Below are 18,844 nucleotides of genomic sequence, written 5' to 3'. Positions count from 1 at the left end.
AAACGCCCCTGGTGCCTACTCCGTCACATGCCTTATTACAGTGTGTACCGTACTAATGAATTCTGTTAGTCCGTGAGTGTATCTCGCCGTAACGATTTCACTACAACCTAGAATATCACCAGATATGTCACGTGAATGAACAAGGAATCATTATCGGGGTTTTTTGGTTAGCTTACCACAGAGACATTGTTTACACTTTAAAGTCATCCGGCTACCTGTGTACAAAGACACTAGGGAACCAGTCTATGACGTCACCGTGTTGATTTTGGCTACCTGTGTATTAAGACATTTAGGGTGCTATGACTTTAGGAACATGTTTATGAAGTTACCGTGTGGATTATAGCTACCCCGTGTATAAAGACATTGGTGAGCTCTGACTGTAGGGGGCCTGTTTATAACGTCACCGTGAGTGTGGAATACAGCTACCGGTGTGTAAAGACATTAGTGAGCTATGACTGTAACCATCTGGTATGTATAAAACATTTTGTTTTTGTACATAACAGTGATAAAAGCCATTTTCCTCGAGCGGTGATCTTTTTCCAGGTGTACTTTATATTCCTTACATAATTTCATGAGGCATTGTTTCAACACAAATTTTGATATCTTTCGTGTGTAAATGACAGTCAATAAAATCTGTACCATTTATATATATCTTCCACACTGTACAAGTAATAGTGCAACCAATACGGCATTCTACATGACCTCTGAATGTCTCTGTGGCTTATATCAGTATGTATAATAAACACACCTCGTGGGTTAAAGTGAGATATTACCATTCGTGTCCTGTCGTCGTCAGTTTTCCGTTCTATTTTACCAGTGGACAGATTTAAATCACATTTTGTAGGAGGCAAATGTATGTAATACTACTTCACTTATACTTTTACACGTAAGCTTACACATGTATATATCATCACACACAGGTATTACACATGTATATATCATCACACACCGGTATTACACATGTATATACATTGTACCATCACACACAGTTATTACACATGTATGTATCATCACACACATGTATTACACATGTATATATCATCACACACATGTATTACACATGTATATATACTATCACAAATAGGTATTACACATGCTTATACCATCACAAACAGGTATTACACATGTATATATACTATCACAAACAGGTATTACACATGTTTATACCGTCACACACAGGTTTTTCACATGTATATATACCATCACACACAGTTATTACACATGTATATATACTATCACAAACAGGTATTAAACATGTTTATACCGTCACACACAGGTTTTTCACATGTATATATACCATCACACACAGGTATTACACAGGTATATATATTATCACAAACAGGTATTACACATACTTATACCATCACACACAGGTATTACACATGTATATATACCATCACACACAGGTATTACACATGTATATACTATCACAAACAGGTATTACACATGTTTATACCATTACACACAGGTATTACACATGTATATACTACCACAAACAGGTATTACACATGTATATTCTATCACAAACAGGTATTAAACATGTTTATACCGTCAGACACAGGTATTACACATGTATATACTATCACACACAGGTATGACACATGTATATACCATCTTACGCAGGTATAACACATGTATATACTATCACACACAGGTATTACACATGTTTATACCATCACACACAGGTATTACACATGTATATACTACCACACATAGGTATTACACATGTTTATACTACCACACACAGATAGTACACATGTATATACTACCACACACAGGTATTACACAGGTAAACAGGTATACATTATTGATATGAACTTATACTTAAAACATTTTCCATTCATGCTAGAATTAATGGGGTGTTTTTACGCGTGACTCCTACTCTCCGTCAAAAAAACTAAAATTAAAGTTAAAGCATTTCTTAAATTCTTGTATGATCACTACTAATATTGGTTTAGAAGTTAAAAAAAAAAACAGCATTGTAAAGATGAAATATTATTTGCATGGATTCAACAAACTGACTATTTTTGTGTGTAACTGTGACACGAAAAGTTCTTGGTGAATTCTTGCACATATACTTTTCTCTATTGCAATGTTTAACTATAATGCAGATAATTATTACAGTATATATGTCTCTGTGTCATTTGTCATTTAAAATGAGATCATTCATAATGAATGGAGAGGACATTGTGTTAGGCTGTGTCATCACATTGTATAACATTGGATTGATTTGGAAATATTGGTGGGGTTTTTGGTAAGATCTAAAACATTTTATTATTAGATCTTTAAATGAAGGGTACAAAAATGGGCAGTTATCTAATTGTACACAAATACAATGTCTCATAATATGTCTTCGAAAAGGTAATTCACCAGACAATATTTAAAGAATTGGAGACCTAGTGTTCTTCTGAACATAATTTATAGATTAGCATCTGCATGTATTGCAAATAGATTGAGATTAGTTTTAGACTCTATAATTTCTAAAACACAAACAGGTTTTTTAAGTGGGAGATACATTAGGGCAAATACACGCTTAATATATATGACATAATGAACTATACAAAGCGAAACATGATATTCCTGGACAACTTATTTTTATTGATTTTGAAAAGGCTTTCGACTCTGTGTCATGGGACTTTCTTACAAAAGTATTAAGGTTTTTTAATTTTGGAAATAGTATAAAGAAATGGATACAGGTTTTTAATACAAATACTTTCTCGGCTATCATACAGAATGGTTTTTATACAACTTTGTAGGCATAAAAAAGGGGCTGTAGACAAGGGATGCAGTATCATCTTACTTATTTCTTTTGGTAGCTGAAATATTAGCTATATTGGTAAAAATAATAAAAGCTTTAAGGACATAAACATAAATAACAAAAACACAGGCTCTCACAGTTCGCTGATGACACATCCTTTATTTCAAATGGCACAAAATCTTCATTCATAGAGGCTATAAACATGTTAGATAATTATGCTAAAATATCAGGGTTAAAATAAGAGATACAGGAACTGAACACATTAAAACTGTTCATACAGAAAAAGAATGTTTGAAAGACGTTTTTGAAGCATGGATCAAAGTGGCAGAAATGACAAATATTCAAAATTTTGATTACCTTTTAAAATCGCCGATATGGTACAATAGAAATTTTAAGATTAGGGGACCGCAGATTAGGGACCGCAGAACCAAATTATTTTCCATAGAAGATAGTATTAACGTTAACCACTGTCCTGGTTAAATGGGGTTATCCACACTGGTTCAGCAGCCCTCATTTTGAAGAATGTCATCTCACACACCTGTAAAAAAAATAGATTAAAAATTCTACCTATTTGAACTTTTTTTATATGGGGGCCGCCATTTTGTATTGAATTCGGCATCAAAAATTGATCAAAACTTACAACAAATTAAACACTTAATAAACTCCCCCAGACAAAAACAGACTTGCACATTATTTTTTTTATACATTTCACATCTATCTATATTGCTCAACCCGCACATAAAACTTTTGAAACTTTTGCCACCTTAATATCCAACCAGCAGGCCCCGAGGCATTCACCTTCCTATCAGAGGAGGTGTTTCGTTTTGCACACGGCACGCAAATACAGACTATATTACCGATCGCCGGATGTCGGTTTGTCAGTTCAAAAATGGCGGTCGAAGTGTCAACATCAACAAGCTCTTGGTTAGATTCCTCTGCCTTCCTATCAAATCTTCTGCCCAAAAGGGAAAAAACAACAATCTATTTTTGATTTGGTTCCGTGGTCCCTATACAGATTTAAAAAAAAAAAAAAAAAAGTATATACTGTTACCTCTGGTAATTTTCTACAGTACAGAAGCATTTGCAAATCAATTATTCAATTAAAACATGCATGAGAGATAATGATATGATCAAATAATTAATTTATTGAAAGACCATTTATACCCTTTCACATTAATGTAATATTAGGAAGTAAAAAGGGAAGTAGAGATATGTAGAACACCCTTATTAATAGAAGAAACCTAACTAATACAGCAAAGGTAAAATGGCTATCTCATTAATTTTTCTCCACTGTTAACTGAAGATCTAGTTTCACACTCCCTTTCAATATAACAAGAAACACTAGCATTCAATGGTTCATTTTCAGGCTTCTGTCAAGAACACTTCCTCTTAATCCTTTACGTAGATTGATATCCTTACAAGCTGACCAAACATTCGAAATACTCTTTGCCAAAACTTCTGAATTTCAAAAATACATTCCAACTAATATCACCATGATTCATGCTAAACTCTTTATTTTCCTTAGCTCCAGAAAGAAAAGAAACCCTGGTGTGACTGAATTTAAAAAAAAAAAAAAAATATTCAATGTACACGAGATTGACAAGGTAATAGCCCACGGGAGGGATGAAATTGAGACCTTTGAAAAAACATGGGAATCATTGCCGAATATTTTTATACTCTAAAGCTAAAAATGTTACAAGCCTATAATATCTTATTTTAAATCCTCTATGGGTAAAGAAATGAATAAACCTAGTTGACACTCGAGAATACTTTAGAACTATATCATATATATAATATCAATTCAGTATATATTAACATACAGTTAAGATATAATATCCTTTTTATCTTTGATAGCATATAGAATATTCTAAATTGTATATGTATATATATTATAAAGGTATACACTTGTATGATATTCTATATGCAAAATACGGTGATACGAAACTGATGATTTACATATAATCTTAAATAAATTAAAACGAAATCACATGAAATATAGCCATGTGTATACATGTTTATGTTTTTGTTCGTTTATGTAGTATGTTTATGTACGTATGTATGTATGTATGTATGTATGTACTTGCACATTCTTAGACATGGGTATCTGTGTAAACATCTGTATGTGTGCATATATGGGTGCATGCGTGTATGCATGGGTGTATGCATCTATGTGTTTATATACGTTTCTGCATGCATACATATGTATATGTATGTGTGAATGTATGTATACCTTGAAACTATTTGTATGTGTCTCTGGTAACTATATGTATATATCCCTGGTAACTGTTTGTATGTGTCACTGGTAACTTCATATATCCCCATGGTAACTGTTTGTATATATCCCCGGTAACTGTTTGTATGCGTCAATGGAAACGTCGTATATCTCCACGGTAACTGTTTGTATATATCCCTGGTTACTGTTTGTATATATCCCTGGTTACTGTTTGTTTATTTTCATGGAAGCTGTTTGTATGTGTCCCTGGTAACTGTTTGCATTAATCCCTGGTAACTATTTGTATCTGTCACTGGTAACTATCCGAATATTTCCATGATAGCTGTATATCCCTTGTAATTATTTGTATATGTTCCTGGTAGCCATTTGTATGTTTCTCTGGTAACTGTTTTTTTTTTTTATATTTCCCTGGTAACTATTTGTAAAATATATCTGGTAACTGTTTTTAAATGGCAATGGCAACAATTTGTATGTATCCATTGTAACTGTTTGTATAGCTCAGTGGTAACTATTTGTATGTATCCATTGTAACTGTTTGTATAGCTCAGTGGTAACTATTTGTATATCTCCCTGGTAACTATTTGTAAAATGTATCTGGTAACTGTTTTTAAATGTCAATGGCAACTATTTGTATGTATCCATTGTAACTGTTTGTATAGCTCAGTGGTAACTATTTGTATGTATCCATTGTAACTGTTTGCATAGCTCAGTGGTAACTATTTGTATGTATCCATTGTAACTGTTTGCATAGCTCAGTGGTAACTATTTGTATGTATTAATGTAACTGTTTGTATAGCTCAGTGGTAACTATTTGTATGTATCCATTGTAACTGTTTGTATAGCTCAGTGGTAACTTTTTGTATGTATCCATTGTAACTGTGTGTATAGCTCAGGGGTAACTATTTGTAAATATCCAATGTAACTGTTTGTATAGCTCAGTGGTAACTATTTGTATATCTCCCTGGTAACTATTCATCAACAGTCCACAAGGACACTGTGATAGTCCTTGTCATTGAACACCAGTGAGTACGATCACTATTCACATTGAATTGCTTCAGCTTAGTTTTGTATCCGTTTTATTCTCGAGAGGTCGGATGAGTATTGATGGAAACTCATTGATTTTCCATAAATTGGAATAATTGAATGATAGTCTGTGTAAACCCTTACACTGAACACTTTTTATCGACTTATGAATTCGGTTTTGAATCCATAAGTGCAAAAGCGCTGCTTGTGCGATTTCATCTTGTATCCTGGTCCGCAATGGTTTGAACTTTGAGAGAATGCATGGTTAATGAGCTTTAACTATGGTAAGTTATGTTAATAAAAGTGTTTACCTTACCGAAAGGTATAAGAAGCAAGAAGCATTGGAGGGCTACAAACTTATAAATACTTTTTTAGTATGATAATGTTCTCTAAATATTATTCCAAGTTGCCTCATCATAATATTCAATAATCTTTCTGATTATATTAACATTATTATTTGATTTTCCTTTTTTGTTATCTCATGATTTCAATTTTTCTAATTATATTCATTGCATGAAAATTGTTTTTAGCCATTGCCCGCTCAGACATATTTATGATAGTGTATAGTATTTGGTAGAAGTTGAAATTTCCTTATTTCCTTGGACATGAAAGTATGATGCCAACGCTGTAACGTTTGGTCCGACATTAGTCGCCTCATATTTGAAGTTATGAGTTTTATTATGGTCGGTTACTGTTCGAGGTCTAACAGCTCGAATGTTTATGCAACATATACAGTGATTGTGTATCTACTTATTTTTGGTACATTAATTAAACACACGCTGTATTGTGTTTTTTTCTGATATTTTTCAGATTATTGAAATCCCTGACAAGGTTCAAATCCCAACTGAAGGCAAGAAGCGATGAGAAGACTTAGGATGAAGAGATTATTTTATACGACGATTAAGTGTTTTGTGCTATTCTTTTTCATCAGTCAAGTGCTAATAAATCTATACAGGTATATGAACCAAATTCCGTTTGATGAATTTAGATATCCCTTGGATATTGATATGCCGGCTGTGGTTCGGGCTCATCGTGCGGGGAAAGATGTAGGCATACCCACTATAAATCCATATCTTTACAATTACAAGACCAATATCTCTACGAAATGTCGACAGAAAGATTTGTTCCTTCTCTTTCTCGTCAAGTCTGCTGTCAGTCATTTTGACAGAAGGAGTTCTATAAGATCTACATGGGGAAACGAAGACTCGTTATTGACTAACTTCACATTCAAGACGATATTTTTGGTGGGAGAACAGAAAAACGCCAATCCTGGTCTTCAGAAGATACTGGAGCACGAGATCGATTATTATAAAGACATACTTCAGATGTCGTTTACTGATTCCTATTACAACAATACACAAAAGACTGTTGGTGGAATTCACTGGGCTGTCCATAACTGCAACCACGCCAGGTTCGTCATGTTTGTGGACGATGACTTCTTCGTAGCCACACATTTTCTCGTTAGATATCTTAGCACGCTCTCTTTAGCTCAACAGAAAACACTATTCGAAGGTTTTTTACAAAACGACAGGCCTTTTCGTTTTCCTTTGTGCAGTTGGTATGTCAAGTATGAATACTATCCTTACGACAAATACCCACCTTTTCTAAGTGCCGGGGCAATGATCACATCCATGCATTTGTTAAAAGATATTCAAATTGCTATGCAATATACCAAGAACTTTATATTCGATGACATATTTCTTGCTATAGTTGTGTTCAAATTAGGAATAACTCCACAGAATAACGTCAATATCTTTATCTGGACAAGGGTAGGTACTGACAGTAAAGAATTCCATAGCATGATCGCTTCCCACCATTATAACAATGACTATATCATGCAATTAGCCTGGCAAGCACATGTTAACTTTTCACGAAAGGTTATACAACTTCCTAACTTGTGACAGTAGACATCATAAATATATATATATACATATAACATATATATTACACCTTTAACTGAATTTTATCCCGTTTTACCTGTTCATAAATACTCTGTCAACCTCTAGGATACGGTTTATTGGTCAGTCCTTAGGTGTGGCTAATATATGGTAATTACCGGTGGCCGTAATGGACTTTTTTTTCTAACTGACCAAACGGAAGAAGGGATCGATCACCATCCACACCACTAATGACGATGTGTTATAAGTAAGATAATGTCAATGTAATAACTACAACTGGTAGTGCATATATTGTGACTTTTAAATGGACACGTCGAGTCGTTATTGATATTTTTGTAAATATTTCAAATGGTCACTACAACGGTCATTCACCGCCATCTTAAATCATGTCATCAACTGATTCATCTCGTGTTGGTTTACCTCAGCAAGTCTAAAATAGTGTGGCGACAATAGCTAACATCACTGATCCTAACATTATTGGCGAAGTTGTTGGTCAACTAATGAAAAACCCTTTATTCAAGACTTCATTAATGGCCAGTCTAGGCATCCCAAAATCTGATCTAGCAGATAGATGACCTTGAACAGCGTTTTGGCGATGCTGAACAGTATTCAAGAAAAAAAATGCTTAAAATTCCGTGGGTTAAAAGAGGAAGAGAAGGAAGACACACAACGGCTATCATAATTGAAGCCTGTAATAATCCTCTTGGCGTGATGGTATCAGTTGCTGACATAAGTAACTCTCACCGAGTAGGCCCCAAGTATCCAACTCATCCAAGAGACATTATAGTGAGATTCATCTCGTACTCCACCCGGGCGCAAGTCTATGATGCAAAACCCCCCTTCTACCTTAACAAGGCCCTGACCAAACAGAGATCGACTGTGAACGCCAAAGCCAGGTATCTGAAGTCCATAGGAACATTCACCGGTGCTTGGACACAGGATGGCAGAATTATCATCAGAAGTTTCGCAAGATTAAGAATAACGTTGACTTGATGTAGACTTTGCTACCATGTTTATGAAGCTTGTTGAAGATTGGAAGATTCTGATTATGAATAAGGCTTGTGAAACCCTACCACAATAACAATACAAGCTACATTCATACGTTTGATAATATCTTTCTTTGTCGTCTGTCAGTTTACACGGCACGAAGCTGATGTTATGGCGTGACGTACTTTGGCAGGTGCATTTGACTTTCCAGGATTTATAAGATCCAGAACATTGATGCTTGGTGTGAAGGGGAAATGGCTACAATGTTTGTTTAAATGATTAACCTTTATTAACATTCAACATGACGGACTTCACACGATTTCATGCAAGACCAATGAGGCATAGACCGTTTTATTAGTCTTATTCTAATATGTGTATTATATCTTACTGAAATAATTTAGAGCAGTAATTAATTAATGATATTAACTCTTTTCTAATCACACGGGTCCGATTTAATTTGTTTATATCTTCTTAACAGTATGTTGCCTAAACAAGAATATGTTTTCTATAGCGATTGGTATGAAGTATCGATCCATTTCAAACGTTTATATTTGAAGCTAAATAAGATCTTAAGTGATCACATTTGGCCTGTAGTTCGCATTTGAAAACAGATATTGAAAACATACGAAGAAATTACGTAGACATACATTCTTTTTCACATGAATCAAACAAACTAGTTCCAACAGAGACATTTAAAAATAATTTTCAAAACTTCTTATTAGTTAAACTAAAGATTCCCTGACAAAGACGTCAGTAAAATGGCATGCGTCCGAAGTTATTTAATCGAGGATAACAAAATGGACATTTTATATACCGGTAAGTTAGTTCTATCTTTGTGTCTACCGTAATTTCCTGTGGATTACCCGCTACACCGTAAAGCCCGCAAAGCCTCAAATTAGCGGCATATGTAAAAACAATTTTACAGATGGCCTGCGGCTTATGTATACTCTTATCGGCAGCTACCGACGTGCTTCATTGGCTAACACACATGTGTTACCTGTGTACGTACCTGTTACTTGTATCTATCGATGCATATCCGTGACCTTTGATGTCAAAACATTCACGAAAAGTAAAATGTGTAAGACAACGGAGGCAACAAAAAAACCACTTGGTGAACTTATATGAAGTATGTGTGTATTGTTATATCTTTATACAAAACATCAAAATCATATTATAGATCTATGCAATTATAAAACTAAGTGTAGACTCCTCGAACGGACTGAACACTTGTCGATATAAGATTTTCAACCTATAATCACATCCCTAGACTTTGTTAAAAACGTGTTGAATACGAGGTTTAATGTACAGCTTTGTTACACAGTATGGTCGTGATTGACGGAAGAATGTTTTTGAACCAGCTCATTTCACATAAACAAAGAAGTGACTTCAATTGAATAGTGAAAATATGCTGATGCAACCTTTATGACAGCCTCAAATGCTGCTTTCAAATGTGTTATTTTTTTAAAACCCGAGCAAAGATGATTACCCAGTCATTACTTTAACAGTAATTCCTATAAAGGACAACCTGACATCGAAACATGTATCACGCAGGAAAGGAAATACTCTGTTAAGTATTTGTTAATGCTAACCTATCGCTTCTACCGAGTTCTACCGCTTAGTGAAAACCTCTCTCAATCATGAACAAACTCATTTTTCATGGACCCAACGTTCTTTTCAGAAAGTATAAAATCTGACATCGATTTTTTTTACCGCACCATTTTATGTAAAATGAGATTAAATGGTTAAATTGTTAGCAGCGGCCACAGGCCTGATTCCATTCTTCTATTTTGTAGCAAACATTTTTATTTATTTTTTAAATATTTTATTCCTCCTGTCAAATATTATATATACATATAATACTGATATGGGGCAAAGAAGTAAATCCAACAGTGTTGACAAGTTTAGGTTGTCAAATAAGTATATACAGATATATATAAACAAATTGATAGGAACTGCCAGGGTTGGGGAGCCCTGGAGTCAGTCCCCTAAACAATATGGTGTCCTCACACAGAAGGGCTCTCATTCATTTTTCTCTGCTAATTTTATCTAAATTCAATTATTTCAATTTCATAACATTATTTCATCAATATAACATTCAGAAATTTGATTGGGAAATAAAATATTTGTACATAGAGTATTGGACATCTACAGAAAAAGAACATACTACAACATTTCACACACAGCACACACATCCAGACGTGTTTACATATACAACAGTATACACAAATATACATACACATATACATACGTACATAATATACACTCCTACGATCTACATACGTACATACATACATGCATACACATGCACGTACATACACACTTACATCAGCAAGTGTGCATACACATGTATGTAAATACAAACATGCATGCCCAGTATTGCATGTATCTATATAAGCACCAGAAAATACATATAATGTTCATGCACTCTACTAACCCGTATTGTTGTGTTTGTTTTTGGAGAGAAAAATATCAATCAACAAAAAGACAAATTGTAGTATACAAAATATTTTCAAAATAAATCCTTCCATTCCATCCATCTTTGATCAAATGTTTCATTGTATAATCTTTTTTTACTAATAAAGTTTTCTCAATATTATATCTGAATGCAAGAAACTCATTCAAACCATTTGAACTTAACTTCTGGGTTTTTTTCTGGAAACAGTATATATATAATATTTTGTATACAAAATGATATAGTTAATGGGCATATGAGCATTTTCAGTAAATCCAAAAAGTATTGTTTCCAACTTAAAATCAATGATTTTCCTTATTATGCTAAATAATCTCTCTTTTAAATCTTGCCATAGCTTTAAGGACTGTGGACATTCCCAGAATAGATGTTCTGTAATTTCTACTTGTATTTTACACATATGACAGATATTGTAATTTGACATCCCAATAGTATTTAAATAGTTTTTAATTGGGAGGTTACAATTTTGTAATCTGTATTGAAACCATTGAAGTGTTGTGTCTTTTGTAACTTTAAAGACAATACTATATGAACTTTTCCAATCAATATTTCTAAAAAAATCTTTCAATACCCATTTTCTTTCAGCTGTATTTACTAATTTAATTTTACTATTTGATATATATCATACATGTCTTTACAACTTTCTTTTTCTTTGTGATAATATAAATACGACTTGGTATGAAGGGCCTCTCCAAAGTTGTTTCTGCAGTTAAGTTATAACTTAATTGTTTAAAACATTGCCTAATAGACAGGCATATACTATGATAAATCAAGAAGTTTCCAGATTTTACATTGTATTTCAGTTTAAAATTTACAACAGTTAAAAAAACTTTATTTTGCTCTGATAGACCACAAACATTTTTAAACAGACTTTTTGCCAATACCAAAAGGTGGATTATACCAGATAGGGAGAGTTAAGAACTGCTTAATATATTTTACTTGTGTTACTTCTGAAACATTTACCCATGCCTGAAAAACATCCTTCAAAAAAATAGTACTGGTCTTAAATTTTATAATAAAATAAATTCCCATATCTGATATATTTTCTACTGGAAAGTGCTCTGCTTCAAAAATATGTATCCAGCTTTTACCATTATTTTTCAGTAAACTTCGTATCCAAACTAGAAATGAAATTATTGATGTTATTCATGTTAAGGCCTCCACTTTCATACTTTTTGATTATAGTATTTCGTTTAATTTTGTCAACAGGAGATTGGCAAAAGAAGTTAAAAAATATTTTGTTCAGCTGCTGAATAAAAGTGCTGGTTGGTTTAGGAATTGCAATAAACAGATGATTAAGGTTTGGTATAATTATATTATTATTTCAATACTACAATACGACCAATAGGGGTTAAACTCCTACGTGACCATTGGGTTATACTGTTATTTACATTTTTAGCGATTTCACATAATTCAAGCTTATAATCTCTTCTAAGTTAACTGATAAAGGAATACCTAGCAAATCAAATTTTGTATCCCCCCATTTTAATTTCCATCCATGATGGTAGACATCTGCGCTGAATATCCTGCTGCCAATCCAAATAAAAAAATTTATCATTATTAACTTTGAGACCTGACATTTTACCAAAACAATATAAAGTATTTAAAGCTTCATTGAATGAGTTTCTAGATCCATCTAAAATTATTGAGGTATCATCTGCAACCTGAGAGAGTTTATAATCCTTATGTTTTATTTGTATACCTTTGATATTTTTATTGTTTTGAACAAAATTGCTAATATTTCAGCTACTAGTAAGAACAGATACGGGGAGACTGGATCACCTTGTCGACATCCTCTTTGTATCTCAAAAAAATCAGACAGTATGCAATTTTGTGTTATTTCAGAAAAAGTATTTTGATATAAAGTTTTGATCCATTTCTTAATGCTTTCACCAAAATTAAAAAAATCAATTACCTTGTATAAAAAAAATCATGAAACCGAATCAAAAGCTTTTTCAAAATCAATGGAAGTCCAGGTATATTGTTTAATTCAGTATAATTCATAATATCATAAATTAGTCTAGTGTTTTCACCATTATATCTACCACTTAAAAAAACCTGTTTGTGTCTCGGAAATAATATGGTCTAGAACTGATTTAGGTCTGTTGGCTATACAAGCTGATGCTGTGTCTTGGTATTCCTAAAATCAAGTTTATGTTATTAGAATCTCATCAGAGCATAGCCATTCTATCGGAAAATTAGTGTAAGGGTGGGGAAAAGGGATAGTGAAAGGGAAGGATAAATGAGTTATTAAATCGATGTTATGCATACATTTCACATTTGATAAAAATAGTGAAAGTCTCCTCAGAAACGAAATCATAAGTAAAGTGTTAGATCTTTTCTATTATCTGCCGTGTTAAAGGATGTTGTTCTTGTCATCAAAGCAGGAAATATGTTGGGAAAGTTACGCTGTAATTCATGTGAGCGTCTACCTGATTCCATTGTCTGTTGGTAGAAGGACAAAATAAAAGGTTCAATGTAACAAGTCTTTTATATCGACAGTTTTAAAAAACTAAAGGATGAAGAAGTACAGGGGAAAAGTTGGAATAGTATTATGTATTTTGTAGGTTTTTTGGGTATTTTTTTAATATATTTTCCAAAATTGTATGACATAAACATACATATATATACATACAATGTACATGGGCGTCTAGAATCGCCTTTAAATAATGTACATACTGTGATATTTTCACATACTACTTTCAAAATTGTATACACTTTTTTGTAGAATAGATTTATTTTTTATCTAGGTCTTTGTTGAAACAGAGATTCTCAATAAGGATTTGAAGTGGGGGCAACACATCAATGGTGGACGTTGCGACGTCGTCCAAAGAAGAGGACATCGAAAAATACCAAGATTCCGCAGGCAAATATTAAATAGCTCATGCATCTATGCAGACAAATACAGCAAGCAGATCAAGTATTTGCTGTGTTTGAACTCCTAATGCATCAACGTATCTAAATGCATCAAAATTACAATATAAATAACATGTATGTTACGAAGCTGTTATCGAATGATCGAACAGTTGGAAATGTTCTACATTTTTTCCCTGACTACTTATTCGCCGTATAATACTACAGCTAGCAGTTAACCTATAAATAATATATCTATTTGTCAGAGAAATATTTCTCATTCTTTCTAATTTCAATTTCAATTTCAATAGATTTTATTGACTTTGGATTGGACATCAGGCTAGGCCTATTTAATTCCTTCCAAACTTATTTACAAACATTACATATATTCGGTCATAACAATCCAAATAAATAGTGTAGGGAAGATAACTAGTTTAATTTGCGAAAAATATACTTTTCAACTATTATTTAATCATTTTGTGTTGATGTTTTGGATATTAACAATTAAATATATCATGTATATTTGTTGACAACCCATCCTACATAAAATCCAAGGGACACAGGCCCAAAAATTCCCTGTGGCCATCCACCCACTGGATATATAGGAGGTGTTACCAAAAACTACACATTTTGTAAAATTTCAGAATATGATATGGATCATTATGGGAAAATGCAGTTATTATTATATATTATTGGAGTTGATTCTCTTTAAGTTAAGGTTACAAATCACTATAGGATAATCATGTTACTATAAAATAATTAGAATATTGTTCAGAGTAGTAATCATAAATTCCATCCAGTCGAGTCAAATAGCAGAGATGTTGTAAAGATAGATATACTCCAGTATAATGTTTTATAGTAAAAGGACACTATAAATATTAGCATCACTTTCAAGGTAAAGTTTGATTGTGAGTGAGATTACAGATCAAGTCTATTAGTTTGACGAATATAGTCAGATATATTTTGTAAAAATGTATTTATTGGTATCAGTGCTGCATATTATGCACCCATTTGATAGAGTTTTTAGATTAAAATGATTATGGTTATCAGTTATACCAAATTGAGAAATGTTTTGTACTGATTGCATTCTAATGTTAATATAGAGTGGGCATTCAGATATAAAATGAAATGCATTTTCATTTTCATGTCCACATCTACATGCTGGTGTGGCATTCAGATGATCCATTTATAAGTCATTATTTAGGTTGCTAGCATGATTTCTAAGCTGACAAATTATTATATTAAATTGTCTTGGCCCATAGTATTTAAATGTGCTAGAAATTTCTTCTGTGTTGGTTACATTATCAGACCTGATGAAATTTTTAAATTGTTGAACGGAAGTAGCATTAGAAGTTTCTGCAGATAGAAGGTTAAATTATCTGTACACATAATTCTCAGTTCTACAAAATGGGGGATTAAAAATACGGCTATTTCTTAGTGAATATCTTACATTTATATAGTTGTAAAGGTACGGTTCAATGATTTCGTCTAAGTACTTAGGAGATTTTCATCATTTAAAGTTTTGAAATAAGTATTAGTTAATGATTTTTTTCGCCTACAGCAAAGTACTTCAAGTCCAGTTTCTGCATAAAGCTTACTATGTGAGGTTCCTCTACCCAATTCTGCAATAATTCGTAATGCCTGTAGCTGGATTGACTCAAGAATATTATTATTTTGGTTACTACGGTTATCCCATACTACATCCCCATATTCAAGTATTGATCTAATAAAAGAGGTATATATTGTTGTAAGACTTTTTCTATCTAATTTGTGTTTTAACATTCTCAATATATTCATTCTTCTACAGGCTATCTTATAAATATTGTTAATATATGTCCATTTTCCATCACTACTAAAAGTTAAACCAAGATGCTTATGAGTTTGTTTATCAATTACAGTCTCATTACCAAATAAGATATCTGGATGATTTTGTTCCCTTTTCCTTGAGAAAATTACAGATGCAGTTTTCAGTAAATTAAATTTGATATCCCATTTTTTCGCCTACGCATTAATAGAACCTAGATCATTGGTTATTTCACTGCAATTTTATCTTGATTGTTGTCTATTACTTCATAGAGAGAAGTATCAACGCAAAAAGTTTTATTTTACTTGTTACACATTCTGTTATATCATTAATATAGATTAAAAAAGAAATGGACCGAGGACCGAACCTTGGGGTACACCGGCTTTGACATGCTTAAAAGTTGAATAAAAACCCTCTGTTGATACCCTCCGCTTTCTATCAGAAAGATAACTGCTAAAACAATGCAACATTTTCCCCTTTTATGCCATATGATTCCAATCTAAAAAGTACACCTTCGTGCCAAACTCTATCAAACGCCTTACTAACATCACAAATAACAAATCTGATTTCATTGTTTTGATCCAAGTTATTTACAATAGTGTCATATATAGATAATACTGGTTTACAGTTGATTCTCTTGGTAAGAAGCGTGATTGTTGTTCCGTTTTGATATCACATTATTTTCATATAATCAAACATATATTTAAAAATAACTTTTTCAACAGTTTGCTAAAGCATGATGTTATAGATATTGACCTGTAGTTAGATACATCATTCTTAGTAACTTTACCATTGTATATTCCATTAATATTAGCTCTTTTCCCAGAAAGAGGTATTATACCAGATTCAATAGTCGTATTAAATGTACAAAGTAAAGTTAGAAAACATATTAGTGAAGGAGCTTATTTCTTTATCATCTTGGGTATCATGCCATCTGGGCGAGGAGTTTTTTTTATCATTAAGTAAAAACAGTTGATCTTTCATGTCCTGTTCAGATATAATAATATTGTCTAGAATGAAGGGAAAAGTATTTTCTTGATGGGTAAGGGGTTCAAGATTTTCAGAAGAAGTTGATATTGAGCTGAAATAGTTCTTAAGACATTCTGCTTTTTCAAATGGATGATGTATGAAGTGATTATTTTTAGAGAGAGGAGGGAAACTATTTGATACAGTATTTGAATTCATGACACAGATCCAGCAATTTTCCACCATTTATTAGGAGGTACAGATTGGTTAGTACTTAGTGATTGCTGTAATTTTTCGTAATAAGTTTCTCCAACGCGGTCTACTACTTCATTTCTAGCCTTTCTGAAATTTCCCCAATTAATTGCAGTGATGTCATTTACAGCTTTTTATGAAATCTTTTTCTCTGTCTAATATACTGTCTTACATTCTTCCTCATCCAAGGTTTATCGTCATTAGGGCGAACAGTTATAGTTTTGGATAGTATACATTCTTCTATTTGATAATTGATAGAATCTGTTAAAAATTTATTAAATTCATTTGAGTCAAGATTATCTAAAAGTACTTCTCATTTATTTCATTCAGAGCTCTTTTCATTTTTAATCTACATTTTCATAGTTTAATATGTTTTTCTGGTAAGATTTTCGCTTAAATACAGTTTGAACAGGTAACATGAATAACAGAGTGATCACTGCATATAAGTGTATTCACTGTATTATGTTTGATAAGATTAATATTATTAGTGAATAAAATAGCAATAGCAATGGCAGTAGTTTGTGTTATCCTGGTAGGTTTATTAATTAGATTTGTAAAGTTATATTTTACCATTAGTCTATTCAAATGGTGGTTAGTAGGTATACTTAACATATTTACATCTATATCCACAGTCATTATGATGTTAAGTGATGTGTTACATGCATTATCTAAAACATGGTCTAATTTATCCCAATATTCTATATTTGATTGAGGTCTATAAACACATCCTAACAATATTGTTTGCTTATTAAACATTACTTCAAACTATATCATTTCTATATCATTATGCTCAAGTTCAAATCTTCTTTTAGTATGCACTGTGTCTTTGTGATAAATAAAAACTCCTCCCAAGGTTCAGTTTTTTAATAAAGTATGTGAATGTTTTAGGAATTGGAGTTAAGTGTTATTTCAGCATCAGTTACATTGGGAGAAAGCTGTGTTTCAGTAACACAAAATATGCCACTTCCATGTCATTCTGCTTCAATGATACCAAGTTTGGTTCTGAGAGATCTAACATTAAGATGTGATATTTCTATGGTACACTGGGGTCCTGGGTTTAGTTCAATATCGTTGCAAAGAGTAAATATGTTTTTAAAAGTGTATACAAGATATTCAATGTTTTTAAGTTTGAAAAAATGTGATTCACCAAAATGTAAAACAATATGTAATGTAATAGCTAGGATATGAAATTTTACCTGCAAATGCTCAAATAGTCAATGTTTTGATATAATAATACTCCTCACAATATAGATGTGTCCCAGAAAATATAAAAAACGATATTCTTGTACTTATCCATTATCAAAGACAACCGAGAGGTAAACTTAAGGACACATCAATATGTTTCTGATGTAAACAAGCTTATGATAGTCATAATAATTATAATATGACAATCTCTTGAGTTCGACTTTAGATTGAATGGACATATATTTTAGTAAAACAGTGCATTGAATGCAAGGTATAACAGAATGGTAAATAAATAGACCGTATAAACAACTTTTAACTGATTCATTACCATCCACAAGCAATACGGGATCAACATGCTCGGAGACAGCATGACAAGACACAGATTTTTACGTCACAAACATAGTAGTGAACAAGA

General features: G+C 32.5%; 1 protein-coding gene across 1 annotated transcript; it reads left to right on the top strand.

Annotated features, from left to right (window-relative positions):
* Positions 1-7,021: 7,021 nt before the first annotated feature.
* On the top strand, positions 7,022-7,915 carry LOC110452229 (beta-1,3-galactosyltransferase brn-like). Its single transcript, XM_021500607.1, has one exon. It carries the CDS (start codon positions 7,022-7,024, stop codon positions 7,913-7,915), a length of 894 nt encoding a protein of 297 aa, XP_021356282.1.
* Positions 7,916-18,844: the final 10,929 nt, after the last annotated feature.

This window comes from Mizuhopecten yessoensis, unplaced genomic scaffold (genome assembly GCF_002113885.1).
Source record: "Mizuhopecten yessoensis strain PY_sf001 unplaced genomic scaffold, ASM211388v2 scaffold6505, whole genome shotgun sequence".
NCBI classification, from domain to species: domain Eukaryota; kingdom Metazoa; phylum Mollusca; class Bivalvia; order Pectinida; family Pectinidae; genus Mizuhopecten; species Mizuhopecten yessoensis.
This window is presented reverse-complemented; position numbering and strand designations above follow the sequence as displayed.

Excerpts from the sequence above, each read along its gene's own strand:
- LOC110452229 (XM_021500607.1), top strand. The coding sequence starts at position 7,022 with ATGCCGGCTGTGGTTCGGGCTCATCGTGCGGGGAAAGATGTAGGCATA.